This window comes from Sarcophilus harrisii, chromosome 2 (assembly GCF_902635505.1).
Source record: "Sarcophilus harrisii chromosome 2, mSarHar1.11, whole genome shotgun sequence".
NCBI classification, from domain to species: Eukaryota; Metazoa; Chordata; class Mammalia; order Dasyuromorphia; family Dasyuridae; genus Sarcophilus; species Sarcophilus harrisii.
This window is the reverse complement of record NC_045427.1, coordinates 109,189,113-109,203,072: the sequence shown is the minus strand read 5'-3', so window position 1 is coordinate 109,203,072 and position 13,960 is coordinate 109,189,113. Positions and strand designations below refer to the sequence as shown.

General features: G+C 38.7%; 1 protein-coding gene across 3 annotated transcripts in view; it reads left to right on the top strand.

Annotated features, from left to right (window-relative positions):
* Positions 1–13,743, top strand: part of SPRED2 (sprouty related EVH1 domain containing 2) — a 165,600-nt gene extending 151,857 nt beyond the window's left edge. For all 3 annotated transcript variants that reach the window (XM_003758227.4, XM_023494902.2, XM_023494903.2), the window contains exons 5-6: positions 7,442–7,591; positions 9,920–13,743. In XM_003758227.4, the coding sequence (XP_003758275.2) occupies positions 7,442–7,591; positions 9,920–10,588 (819 nt within the window). In that variant the 3' untranslated portion in view covers positions 10,589–13,743. The remainder of the gene's footprint in view (positions 1–7,441; positions 7,592–9,919) is intronic.
* Positions 13,744–13,960: the final 217 nt, after the last annotated feature.

The window sequence follows — 13,960 nt, the reverse complement described above, 5'->3', positions numbered from 1 at the left end:
AATATTTTGTTTCCCTGTTACATGTAACCATAATTTAAACATTTTTTTCAAATTTTGATTTCAAATTCTCTCTCTCCCTTCCCCTACCACTGAAAAGCAAGCAGTTGGACATAGGTATCACATGTAGTCATACTAAACACATTTCCATATAAGACCTTGTATGAATGAAAATACAGGCCAAAACAACCCCCAAGAAAAATAAAGAAAAAGTATCTTTTATCTGCATTCAGGCTCTATCAATTCTTTTCTGGAGATGGACAGCACCTTCCATCATAAGTCCTACAGAATTGTCTTGGATCATTGTTTCACTAAGTTATTCATAGTAAACCATCTTACAATATTAATGTTACCGTGTACAATGTTCTGATTCTGCTCATTTCACTTTGCATCAGTTCATGTAAGTGCTTCCAGGTAACAATACTTGTATTTGGGTTAATCATTTTATTAACAAGGCCAACAGGTTATTAAAAAATAATAGTCATTTGGTCATCTCTTTTATATCAAAGACAAACACTTTATCAAGGGTTTCTTGGGACTTATGAGGGGATACAATGTGAAAGGGGAAAAATGGGACAATATATGACAAAATGGTTTGACAAAAATCAAAGAGGACAATACTCTTTGATAAATAGACCTTACAGATAAAAGATGCAAAGGAAAAAGTAAATATCTTTGGTCTGTTATTCTCCAGCTCGGGTCATCTGCAAAATTGATCTTAAAACAATCTGCTTTCGTTTTTGTCCGTCTTCTTGTCACCATTTTGAATCCAAAAAGGATTGAAGGTTAGAATCAGAAGTTTTAGGTTGAGAAGAGTCAAAATCTTAAGAGATTCTCAGGAAAGAGCCTCTGTTTAGGTGAAGAAACCTCTCCACATAGGAGAAGACTGTTTCCAGACTTTGTCTCTGCCTCTTTTCCTTCAAAATGCCTTGGGTGGACATCATAACTGAGACATTTTATTTTAAAAAGGTTTGAGGGTTTGAGAGACATGGAGTATGGAGAATTTAATCCCCTTATTTAATCCTCCAGCCAGAGTAGTAATAAAAGGAAGTTCATTTTGTCTCTCTTATACCAAAGAACGATAACATTACTTTTAAAAACTAAACCAGTATAGAGCCAGCAAGGATTTTTATGTATGAATTAGTGGTCCCCTTTTCTATTCAAGTTTGATGGCACTGATTAAGAAGTTGGATATGTGAGGTTGGATGAGAATGAGGAGTCAGAGTGAAAGTGAGCCTGAGTGACTTGAGAGGATGAGAGTGCCCTCAACAGGTAAAAGGGAAATTCAGAAGATGGAGTATTTGAGCAGAAAGATAATGAGTTCAGTTTTGGGCACTTTAAATTTGAGATTCCTATCAGACATCTAGTTTGAGATGTCTAATAGGCACTTGGTGATGTGTGACTATAGCTCATCAGAGAACTGTGGCCTAGCTATATAACTCTGAAAATTATTGACATAGAGATGGTAATTGAACTGTGGGAACTGATTAGAGAACCAGATTCGATACTTTAGATTCAGGAAAAAAGAAAGGAGTCCAGGACAGACCCTTATGAACACCCACTGACTGTGACATGAATAAAGATACTGCAAAATAGACCAAGGAAAACAGTTGAACAGATAGGAGAATTAGGTGGATGTTGTTTAATTGTTTTTCAATTGTGTACAACTTTTTGTGATCCCATTTGGGATTTTCTTGGCAATGAGATTGGATTGGTTTGCCATTTCTTTCTCCAGCTCATTTTACAGATGAGGAAACTAAGATAAACAGGGTTAAATGACTTGCCCAGGATCACATAGCTAATAAGTGTCTAAATCAAGATTTCAACTTGGGTCTTTCTAACTCCAGGCTTGGCACCCTATCCACTGTGCATTATTTTTTTGTCAAAATTCTGGAGACTGAAAAAGATTGATAAATTGAATAGCTAGATATACTCCTTTCTGGAGTGAGCTCCATGAGTCACAGCAGATGTTAAAGCTGAAAGCTATCTTCAGGATCATCCAGTCCATTGATTCTCTTGGATTTTTTTTCCTTAGGTCCCATTATAGTAAAAATAATAGTTTATATTTATAGAAAGATGAATGTATTGAGTGGTGTGGTGGTCAGAGCACAGGATTTAGAATCAGGAATACTTAAGTTTAAGTGCTACCTCAGATCCTTAGACACTTAATAGCTTTGTACCTTTCCCAGTCTTAGTTTTCTCATCCATAAAATGGTGAGAATTATATCACTTGTGTCACAGAGTTGTTATGAGATAACATCTGTGAAACATTTTGCAAATGATAAAACACTATGGGAATACTAGAAGTTATTCTTTTTTTAAAAAAAAAAAAAACTTAGTTTGCAAAGCAATTTCTTGGCAACAATGCTATGAGTAAATATTTTGTTTACTGTTCCCATTTTATAGATGAAGAGATTGAGAGAAAATTGAATGCCCAGAGTTCTCAGAACTAATAAGTATCCAGGCTGGGATTTAAACCAAGATCTCCTCACTACAAGTCCAACTCTGGCCTGCCTTACATATGGTTGTCTTGCTTGTGCTTTTTAGCTTGAACACCATTAATTCTCCATGCAAAATAATGCCTCCAATTGTTTTTTGTTTGTTTCACTAGTTTATTTGTCCAGCTGTATCTTTTGTTGTTATTTTTGTTAGGATGGGGGTGGTGGGAAGAAGACAATAGAGTCTTCAACTCTTCAGCATAATTTGTGAAAACTTGTTGAAAATGTTTAGCATGAACTGGATGATCATTTATCTGCAATGATGTACAGAGCATACATTCTTGTGATGGGCAGGGATTTGTTTGCTAACACATTGACAACTCCCAGAATTCTAGAGTAGTCTAGCCCTATTTCTCTTTCTCAGTTCATTAAATCACCTTTTCTCTGAATTATTAAATATCACACTTGATTTTTCTGTAAGAGATACAGAAAGAAAAAAAATCTAATTATGTTCTTTCTAAGTAGATTCATCCCATACAGGAGTGACCTAGGTTGTACAATCCTCAATATTGTTTAAGCTGAGATAGAAGTTTGCTTGAGATGAAAAGGTTGGATACATTTTCCAGACAGAATAGAAACTGTAGGCTGTACTGATGGTTATATGTTGAACATATTGGAAAATAAATAAGCTATATCATTATATATAACACTTTGGGTTTTACAATAAGCCTTCCTTACATTAACCCTAACCCTAGGAGAGGGGTAAATATCTATATCTATAAATATAGATATAGATATAATTGTATTTGTAGTATCTCCATCTATAGATAAAGATAGAGATACTACAAATACAATTATTTTCCTTTTATATCTAGGGAAATTGAGACTCAGAATTTCTGATTTAAATTGCCCAGCTAGCAAGTGGTAATATAAAGACTGAATTCTAGCTAGTCTTGATTCCAAGTCTAATGTACTTTCTCTATAGAATCATTAATCATATTATAAAAGTTAGAAAGGATTTTAAAAGTCCATCCTCTTCATTTTACCTATAAAGAACCTGGGGGTGAAAAAGGTTAAATGATATGCCCAAAGTCATAGAGCTAGTGCTTGATGTAGGATTTTTAACCCAGGTCTTTCTGATTCCCCAAACCAATTCTTATCTTAACTATGATCCTCCTGTATGGGAGTTTCTGAAAGAAAGAAATTTCATTTATGATTATTAGGCCTATAGTGTGTCAATCACTTGGGTTTGTAATATAGCAAAGTCTTCTATTTTGTCACTACAAAAAAAATCACCTTGATCACCTTTTTTAAAAAAATTTCTTAATCGGGGCCTTTTCTTTTTCTTTTCTTTTTTTTTTTTTTAATTGGGGTCTTCCTACTAGTCATGGTCAAACCAGGAGCAAAAGCCCTTTAGTTACCACTTAGGTGGCAACTAAGCCTTGTTGCATCCTACTATTTTGAGCTTTTTTCCAATAATTATATATCACCTGTCATCTCACTCCCATCCTCCCCCCAAAAAATATGTTGCTGCTAATTGTCAGTACTAGATCTGATCAGAGTGGGGGGAATTAAAGATATTAGTTGGTGCTTTGGCACCATATATATTTGTTGACCATATGTTTCTTGAAAGAATCCCAGAAAAAAAGAATTTGACCTTGAATTATTTTTAAATTACAGATCTTTGTCAGACAGATACTTGGCTTGTAGGTACAGATCATATGTTGGTACCTAATGACTGACCTTTTCAGAGTTTAAAAAATAATAAGACAGCACTCTAGATGTATAGCATGACTGTATAGAGTGATTTTCCACCAACCTGGGCTTTCCTGTCTGCCATCCAGACTTGTCCAGACTTCCTCACATTAGCTCCATGTGGCTTCCATAGGCCATGTCACAGAACTGTGTCTTCCCTCCCATGCCTTCAGGGAGAGCTTAGAAGAGATAAAGTAATGGGTGAAAGGGTGAAAATGTAGTTTTCCTTCCTACACAGTGACCTTATACATTCATTCTTTAAGTTATGCAATTTACACCCACCTCTTTGGAAAACTTGCCTGGTATTATAGAGTGTAAATAGGTCTCAACTTTTGACATATCCTGTCTCTCATGGCTTCTTAGAACTTGAAAATGATGAACAGAAAAGCAATGTTATAATAGAAAAACGGTTGGCCTGGGAACCAAAAGATAGGGTTTCTAGTACCAATTCTGGATAGAAATCCAGATCAAGTCATATCATTTTTCAAGCCTCAATTTCTCTCTTGGGAAAATAAGGAGGATGAAAGAGAATTGAAATTGAAGATGATTTTTAGCACTAATGTTTTCTGATTTTGTGAATATTCTAAGAGTCAAATCCTGTATTGCCATGATGCTAAGAGCAATCAGAACTGGATTATTTGGGGAATGGAGGGAAGAAATTCAAGTGAAAAGCTTCATTTGACTGCTGCCCTAATCCACAATTAAGACACCCTAGGTATAATACTTTTATTTTGGCTTGCATTCGAATTCTAGGTATTATTCATCTTTGCCTTAAGTCACACAAAGATCTGTCAATATTAGAATAAGCAAATGACTGATGTCATGTAGTGTGTAAAGTGTGGTTCTAAGGAATCCTATACTTTGGGTTAAATAAATAATCTCTCCAACCACTAGTACTTCTCTACTTCATCCTAGTCTCCATTACATTTAGATTTGTGTAAATTTAGGTGTATATTTGTATCTGTACCATACAGAAAGAAAACTCTTAATTTGAACTCTAGGAACCTAGTTTAAATTCTAGCTCTTTTATATAATTATTTCTGGTGTAAACTTAAGCACAACATTTACCCTCTTAGGGCCTTAGTTTACACATCTGTAAAAAAGAAAAGCTCGTATTAGATGGACTCTAAGATCTTTTCTACCTTTAAGGTAAGACCTATGAGTCTATGAATTTATACCCAAATTAATCAGTGTTACTTTATTTTTCAATTTATACATTTAGTATGTTCTGGACATACAAAAATATACAATGACAGTAGTGAAGTGGTTCCTGTTGTCATAATCCATTTTACTTTAAAGTGGAGTTAAGCCTCTTTTTAACTGTTAGAATTGATCAAAGAATCTAATGGTAGTGTTAGGTATATTTTTATTTTTTTTAATTAGCATCTTTTTTCATATGCCTGATTTGGGATTTGCAAAATATCAAACCTGTCGTCATAGACTCAAACATGACCAATCCAGTCATTTGCTTTGCTTGACTATGTATACCAAGTGTTGTTCTTATTGTTGTTTTGGTCTATGGGAAGTAGAAGGGGAAAATTAAGTGCTTGTTAATGGGGGGAGACTTTTTTTTTTAACTGAATCCAAGAATCTAAAAGTGAGTTACTGATTTACTTTAAACTAGGCCCCAAAGAATGCTTATTTTCAAGTGAATGCACTTTTTATTAAATATATAGTAACATATGACTCTTGAATGGATTGCATGGCAACTCTAACACATACTAGTAAAAGCAAGAGCCATGGGATACTTAACCTCTTCTCAGTGTTACAGGAAATTCTTAAAAATTATAAGTTACAAGGGGGTTGCTATTCTGAATCAGTGAGAAGGATGGGGTTAGTTAGTCTTTTTTTATTATTATTTTAATATACTGCTCATCAGGTATTTTGTAGAGAATTTTGATTTGACTGTTGGTTGGATTAGATGGTATGAGAGGTTCCCTCTAACTAAATTGTATTTTTTTTTTAATGTCTGCAGCTTAGAGAGATTTGTGGATGTTTTCAGTGTCATCAGTTCTTTTAGCTGGGGCAGCTTTTAGCTACCCCCACACATATTTACCTTCCTATTTATTCTTGTCCCTGTAATTCACTAAAGTTTCTCATAAAGTAAAACTTAGAACCTTCTAATCATAAATTCTGCTGTGATTCTTTTTTTTGCCCTGAGGTTATTGGGGTTAAGTGACTTGCCCAGGATCACACAGCCAGGAAGTGTTACGTCTCTGAGATCAGATTTGAACTCAAGTCCTCCTGACTTCAGGGCTGGTGCTCTATCCACTGCACCACCTACCTGCCCTTTCTGCTGGTTTTGCTCAGGACTCAGGACAAAATTTAGTATTGAGATTTTACATAAAATTATTTAATTTCCAATTCTCCCAAGTGCTCTTCTTGACCTTAGGAGAAGCTAGGTGGATCCTGCCCATTTGTGGCATCTGAGCTATGGCCTTCTCCATCTCTAGCCATCAAAGTATAATAATGGAAAGAACACACAACTTAGAATTTGAATTCAAATTCTGCCTTTACTACTACTGTCTATTTGACTCTTGGATCAATCTCTTGGAACCTCGGTTTCCTGAAGTATAAAATGGGTAGAGGGTGGGCTAAATGGTATCTAAAGGCTATTCCATGACAATTTACTTGCTATGTATTCTCCATGGGAAGATTCTTGAGATTATAGTGTCTTTCCTTGAGCAGGTCACTTAAATCCTGTTTCCTTGTCTGCAAAATGAGAGAGGTGGGCTAAGTAAATGATCTCTCCAGGTCACCTTCTAACTCTACATCTTGGATTCTATGAATCATGTAAACTCTCTTTGGAAGAGCAGTGATTGCTAGTTGAAGTATTCTAGGAGTCTCCATGGATTAAAAAGTCTTGGGTCAATAGTCCAATTTATACTGTTTAAAAGTTTACACTAAATACATATTTTTGTGATACAGATGCTATATCTACAGTTTGGGGGCAGCTAGGAGGCGCAGTGGATAGAATACCAGGCCTGAAGTCAGGAGGATCTGAGTTCAAATGTGACCTCAGACACTTAACACTTCCTAGCTATGTGACCTTGGGCAAGTCATTTAACCCCAATTACCTCAGAAAGAAAAAAAAAAAAAGAAATTTTCAGAAGCTAAATGATAGTATGCAATAATTGGAGGGAGGTATTTGTTTTAAACAAAACCAAATTTTTGCCAGTAGATTTAACAGTATTCTCTTTCTTTTCTTATTATAACAGTATGAGTTAACCTTTCTTTCTCTCTCAATACAGACAGCTACAGACAGCTCTTCTAATTCTTCTCAAAAAAGGGAGCCACCCAACCGGACAATCTCTTCTCCCATGTCCTGTGAACACCGGAGTATATATACCTTCGGCCATATTCACGACCAATATAGCGCTGACCACTATCAACTTGAACAAGTGAGTAAAATTCTTCATTTTCATGGTCTTTCCCCCTTCGTATGTGTGAGCTTCTCTCAAGAAGTGACTATTTCTTGCCTTTCTTCATGTGCCCAGCACTTACTGTGGTTCTGCAACACAGCAGTGCTTAATAAATCCCTGTTGACTTCAGGGCCAAACTCCTGTCCTGTTTTCTCCATGAAGTTTTCCTTGACTAGATCACCCACAGAGATCACTCCTTTCCTCTTTTCTCTGAATTCTTACTCTTCCTCTTATCTGTTCCATTGCTACCTTGTATTACTGCTCTTTTTATGCACATATTCTGTCGCCCCAACTAGACTTTTAAGTGTCTTGTGGACACAGGCCACGTCTTATGCCTCTTTGTATCCTGTGTGACTAACAGATATATAGTAGGCACTGACTAATGTTTGTCGTCAAGGATAAGTGGGAGGTTTTTTCCTGTTCTATGTAAGGTGTTAATGTCATCATCTAAAAGGATGTCTGGGATCAGATTCATTTAAAAACCAAATCCATTAACACTACACATGCTGCTTAGAACATGGGTACAGTTCTAGTTGTACAGAGTCTGGGGGTGGGGGAAATGGTATCTGGAAAAATGGATGAGTTAGGTAGTCTAAAACATAGTCCTTTGCTACCCTAACCTAACTGCCTCAGGGCATGTAAACCAGCTTCCAAAAATGAGTGTTTATCAAGCCTCGGGCTCCACTCATCCAGAAGAATGTTAGTCCCCAAACTTTGGTGAGAACCAGGTTCTACTTGATTTCATGGCCATAGACCATATTCTCAATCTTGTCACTTCATAACTATATGGCAGTGTTCATGGGGAAATAGGGAAAGAAATCCATAAATAAGATCATGTAAATCATCTAAGTAGCAGAGTGGATAGAGCACTGGCCCTAGAATTAAGAAGACCTGAGTTCAGATTCAGCCTCAAACACTTACTAGTTGTAAGTTGGAGCAAGTTGCTTAATCCTCTCTGACTCAGTTTCCTCATCTGTCAAAATGAACTGGAGAAGGAAATGACAAACTACTCAAATACCTTTGCCAAGAAATCCCCAAACAGGGTCATGGAGAGTCAAGTGTGAGTAAAATGATTCAAGAACCACCAAAAAAAAAAAAAAAAAAATCATCCCTGCTATTCTTAAAGACAGTTTTACATAGATGATGAGGCTGTCTGGTATTGTCTTCATAAACCCTTTTGTACAGTTTGTTTGGTTTTTTTTAATTTAGTGATTTAAAATAGAAATGACCTAATTTTTTTTCCTGGAGATAAAGTAGCAAAATTTCCTTTTTGCTGCTCATGTAGATTCAATTCAGTCCACAGGACTCAACTTAACCTTTTTGTCTGTGAGGACCGTTTTTCATTTATCACAGTCTGAAGCAAGAATCATTAGGCTCATCGCTCTAGAACTGGAAAGCACCTCAGAGGCTAATAAATCCAGTTATCTTACAAATGAGGAAACTGAGGTAAAGGGAGGAATAGTGTTAAATGGCTTGCCCAAGGTTCTTCAAATAGTAAGTCGTCAGAAATAGAAACTGAACCTAGAGCCTCTGTTTTACAGAAGCTAGTTATCATTACGCCATGTTTTTCTCCCATTATGTACAGTGCTGTCATAGTATTGTCCTAAATGCCAATAAACATACTTTATGCTTTTAATAGAGTCTATTATACTTGTGGCCTGAGTTATTAAAATTTCAAAACACATGGGAGTACCATACAAGCTTCCTGGCACACAGTAGGCACCTAATCCATGCTTTCCCTTCCTTTCAGCTCTTCCGTGATCCTGTCCAAAGGACAGTAGGTGAGGGTAGGAAGCCTGTAGACTCAGTCTGTCTCTGTAGCCGGGCCTTAAGTGAGGAGGGTAAATAAAGACTGTGTGCTTTTCCTTTTCCCACATACTTGTGCTGACTCCTTGTATTCTAGTCATTATAATTTGTACAATTAATTTGATGATCATTAATTTAATGAAGTTCTAGAAGCTGCTACCTTTTCTTCTCTTACTCTGAGCTATTCTGAAAACCTCTTATTCTATATCGGCTTGCCTTCCCAACTAGATTTGAAGGTTTTTGAGGGTTTTTTATTACTCTTTTACTGTGTGATAGCAGGCCCTCGAGAAATAATTTAATATATTTTTAAATATCATACATGTATGTTTATATACAAATAAAAATGTTTATTAAATGGTGCCTTTGACCGGCAATGCTTTGGGGGAGGATGGGAGAGGAGAAATGCCAGGTACATCAAGAGACAGCCTTAATTTTGATTGGTCACTGATTAAATAAATCCCATTTGTGTGTCTCCCTGTTCCCAACCCTGTTCTCGAGCAGTCCATCCCGAGACCGTACCGACAGGTCAGTTTCCCAGATGACGAGGAGGAGATTGTGCGTATCAACCCCCGGGAGAAGATCTGGATCACGGGCTACGAGGATTACCGGCACGCCCCGGTGAGGGGCAAGTACATGGACCCCTCCGAGGATATCGACTCCTACGTGCGCTTCGCCTCCAAGGGCGATGCCTCCAAGCACGACTACACCTACCCCTACGTCGACCACTCGGACTTCGACATGGGGGATGACCCCAAGGGAGGGGGCGGTGGCGTGATTAAGACTCAGCCCAGCCGTGTCAAGTCCCGGCGGAGGAAGGAGGACGGCGAGCGCTCCCGCTGCGTGTACTGCAGGGACATGTTTAACCACGAGGAGAACCGCAGGGGCCAGTGTCCGGACGCCCCTGACCCCGTCAGGACTTGCATCCGCCGAGTCAGCTGTATGTGGTGCGCGGACAGCATGCTCTACCACTGTATGTCCGACCCCGAGGGGGACTACACGGACCCTTGCTCCTGTGACACCAGCGATGAGAAGTTTTGCCTCCGGTGGATGGCCCTCATCGCCCTGTCCTTCCTGGCCCCCTGTATGTGCTGTTACCTGCCCCTCCGAGGCTGCTACAACTGTGGGGTGATCTGTAGGTGCTGTGGCGGGAAGCACAAAGCCGCCGGGTGAAGACGTGCCCGGGCTCGTCTCCCTGTCTCCGTACCCTTGGGGGCCCCGCCCCATGGGGGCCACCCCGGCCCTGCTGCCCCTGGAGGCACCATTCCAGCCTGGGAAGCCCGCGGAGGGGTTTGCCACTTGAGCTCCAGCCAGCACTCTTAATCATTCACACAGACACACACACACACACACACACACACACACACACACACACACATACGCCCCCTCCCCAATGTTGTAATGAAATTAACCTTTGGCATAGACTATTGTATTAATAATCTGTAATCCAACTGATTGTCTTGTACGTGTTTATAGTCCCTGTCCCCGCCCTCCCTGGCCCTTCCCTCCTTCCAGCTTTCCACTTCAGAAGAAGGGAGACTACCGGCGGAACTGTGGATTTGCAGGGAATTTTCTTGGTTGGGGGTTTGGGGAAGAGCATCTCAAGACTATATCTCGTTAAGCTTGCCTTGACAAACCACCTGTACCCAGAAACTCGGGGTACTTACCAAAATAAGTGAGAATGATGAAATCCCACCACAAGTATTTGAACCTGCAGTCAGTTATTATGTGTATAGAAGGTGTGCTAGCGTGTGCTACAACACGATATTGCTATTACCATTCTAAAGCCAAATTTCTAATGTCATGTCAACTGCAGTTTTTGTTTCCAGTCCATCATCATTTCTTTTGCAAAAAAAAAAAAAAGGAAAAAAGAAAGAAAAAAATGAATTTAAATTATTCACTAATGGAAAACATCCGTTCATGCAAAGACAATGAGAAATAAGCCTTAACATCAGGAGGAGTCCTCAAACTTCACATGGTTCCAGCTAATGCTGGAGAAGCAACTTAAGATTTCTATGAGCTACCCAAATAATTACAAAATAGAATCTAAAGGATTTAAGTAGAAAAAAAGGGAGGCAGTATGATATGGTGGAAAAAAAGACAGGTGGACCTGGGTTCCAGTCCCAACCCTATGTGTGTGATCTTGTGTGGTTCAATGGAAAGGGCACTGCATTTGAAATCTGAAAAGCTAGCTTTGAATTCTGACTCTCCCACTTATAACCTATGTGATGTTGGGCAAGTCACTTAATTTGTCTAGGCCAGTTTCCTGGTCTACAAAACAAAATGAGGGGAATGGACCAGAATGACCCAAGATCCCCTCCCACTCTAAATTAGTGATTCTCCATCACTTTTCCTTAAGTGGGCCTCAGCTTCCTTCTCTCTAAAATTAGGAGGCTGGTCCAGCTGATTTCCCTCCCCAGAATTCTGCAATATGGTGGTTCTAGGATGGGAATTAAACAATCACATTCCTCCCTCAAGTACTCCAACTTAGAGTAAAACACTAACTTACAAATAATTCCTATATTGCTCATTGTTCTGCAGATGGATAGTAGGAATCCAGGGCAGACACAAAAAGCAGTTGTCAAGATCCACTAGGATTTTAGAGAAACACTAAGGTTTTGGTGAATGAAACCAGAAGCTTTTTCAAAATAGACTTTATATTAACTGTATAGAGGGAAAAATTTTAACCGTCATAAAGCTTAAGATTTTGTTTTTGCATTTCCTAATCACTTCCACGTCACCAAATTCCAAATTTGTACTTGAAAAGAAAAATAAGGCCATATGTAAAATACAAAAACTTCCCGATGCCTAAGTGTCTTTCTCCCTTGACTCAGCACCCAGTCTTGATGTCGTCATTAGGAGTGTGCAGATGTTTCCAACAGACTTGTCCTATTTAAAAAAAAAAAAAAAATGTCTTCTCTCTATGTACCAGGCTTGTAATTAGCTGGGGAAAAGAGTATTTTTCTAACTTATTACAAGGAATAGCCAAATAATTTTTTTATTGAAATAAGAAAAAAAAAAATGAAAAATGTAGAGCAATTAGCGGTAACTAGCATAGTACAATCAGAACCGTTCCAAGGCCGTTAGGGGTAGGCTTGTCCATCAACGCTGGCACTGCTCTTCCTGCCATAATTTCTTTCTGCAATCAGTTGCCAGTTGAGTGCATGGCCTGATCCACCCCTCCCTCCTTATTGCACATGGACATCCGTCTTCGAGGAAAGGGATTTCTCTTCTTTTTGCCAATCACATTGGAAAAGTGTTTGCCATGATTAACCTTCTTGGGAATGTTTTGCTTTCTTCCAGTTCTCGGGGAGTTGATTACAGTGCTTGGAGTAAAACTATCAACAACCAACAACAAAAACCGTGCCCAGTGTGCTTTTGACCTAGAGTCATCAAGTGCTCAATTCGTAGCAGTTCCTGATTTAAGCCTTCTAGTTGGAAAGGGGGCACAGGGGTAGATTTGTCTGATTCTCTAGAATTGGAAAAGAGTTTCTACTGTCCCTGGTAGCAAATGACCGGCCTTGGTTAGCAACTCTGTCGAACATCAAACCAGCCTCCAAAGGCTCCCGCGAGAGCCAGTGTGTTCATTCCTCTGTGATGTCCTCTGGAAGGTGTCAGTCTCTACAAAGCACAACAAACACTAACCCAAGTTTCTGGTCAGATCCCAGTTTAAGTGCTCCTATTTATTTCAGTAAGAAGACATGCTCCAAAGCAGCCTCTGTATGTGGGATCTTCTTCCTCTGTTACCTGTTATTGAAATCTTCCTTGGCCCTGTTTCCCTTCAGTACCCTTTGGGCTGACCCTCAACAGCTCCCACTACCCGTGCTCTTTTTGGTTTCTGAAGACAGTGTAAAAGGGCCCAAAGACAGACCCCATGGGGACTTTTGTAAATATCTCTCCCTACTCTCCACACTGCAGCTGAACAGTGTGTGGTATTTTCCCAGTCAGCTTTGCAATACTGACTTCAATCATCAGAGAGAGAGAGAAAAAAACTATTCAGATTTTATTTTTATACCTGTGGTAACAAAATGTTAACCAAAATTTTTTTGTCATTGTTGTGAAGGTTCTCCCACCCACCCCAAGCTATTTGCTCACATTTACCAATTAAAGTGCCTGAAGCATAATTCATTATGTACCTGTATCCTAAAAGTCAAAACCTGTTGTATTGATTTTTTATAACAAGCCTTTTTACCTCTGTGTAAAAAATATATATACACGTGTATGATGTACATTTTAGTTCTTAACTTTTTTTATGGTTTCTAATATGTTTGATCAATGTAGTTATTGCTTTAAAATTTACCATGTAAATATAAATACATCATATCAGATTGCTGCGTCCTAGAAATTTCTCTAGGGATTGGATGGATGGGGGAAGGAGAGGGAATGTCAGGGTATTTTCCAATCTGGATGAAAGGGGGTTGCTTTGGAGAGGAACTCTACACTAACACTCAGGGACTTTTTTGCATCCTGCTGCTTCCCAGCCAAGGTGAGTAGTATGTCATTTTCCCCAGAGAAGCACAGACAATTCTTAAAGCAAATAACATC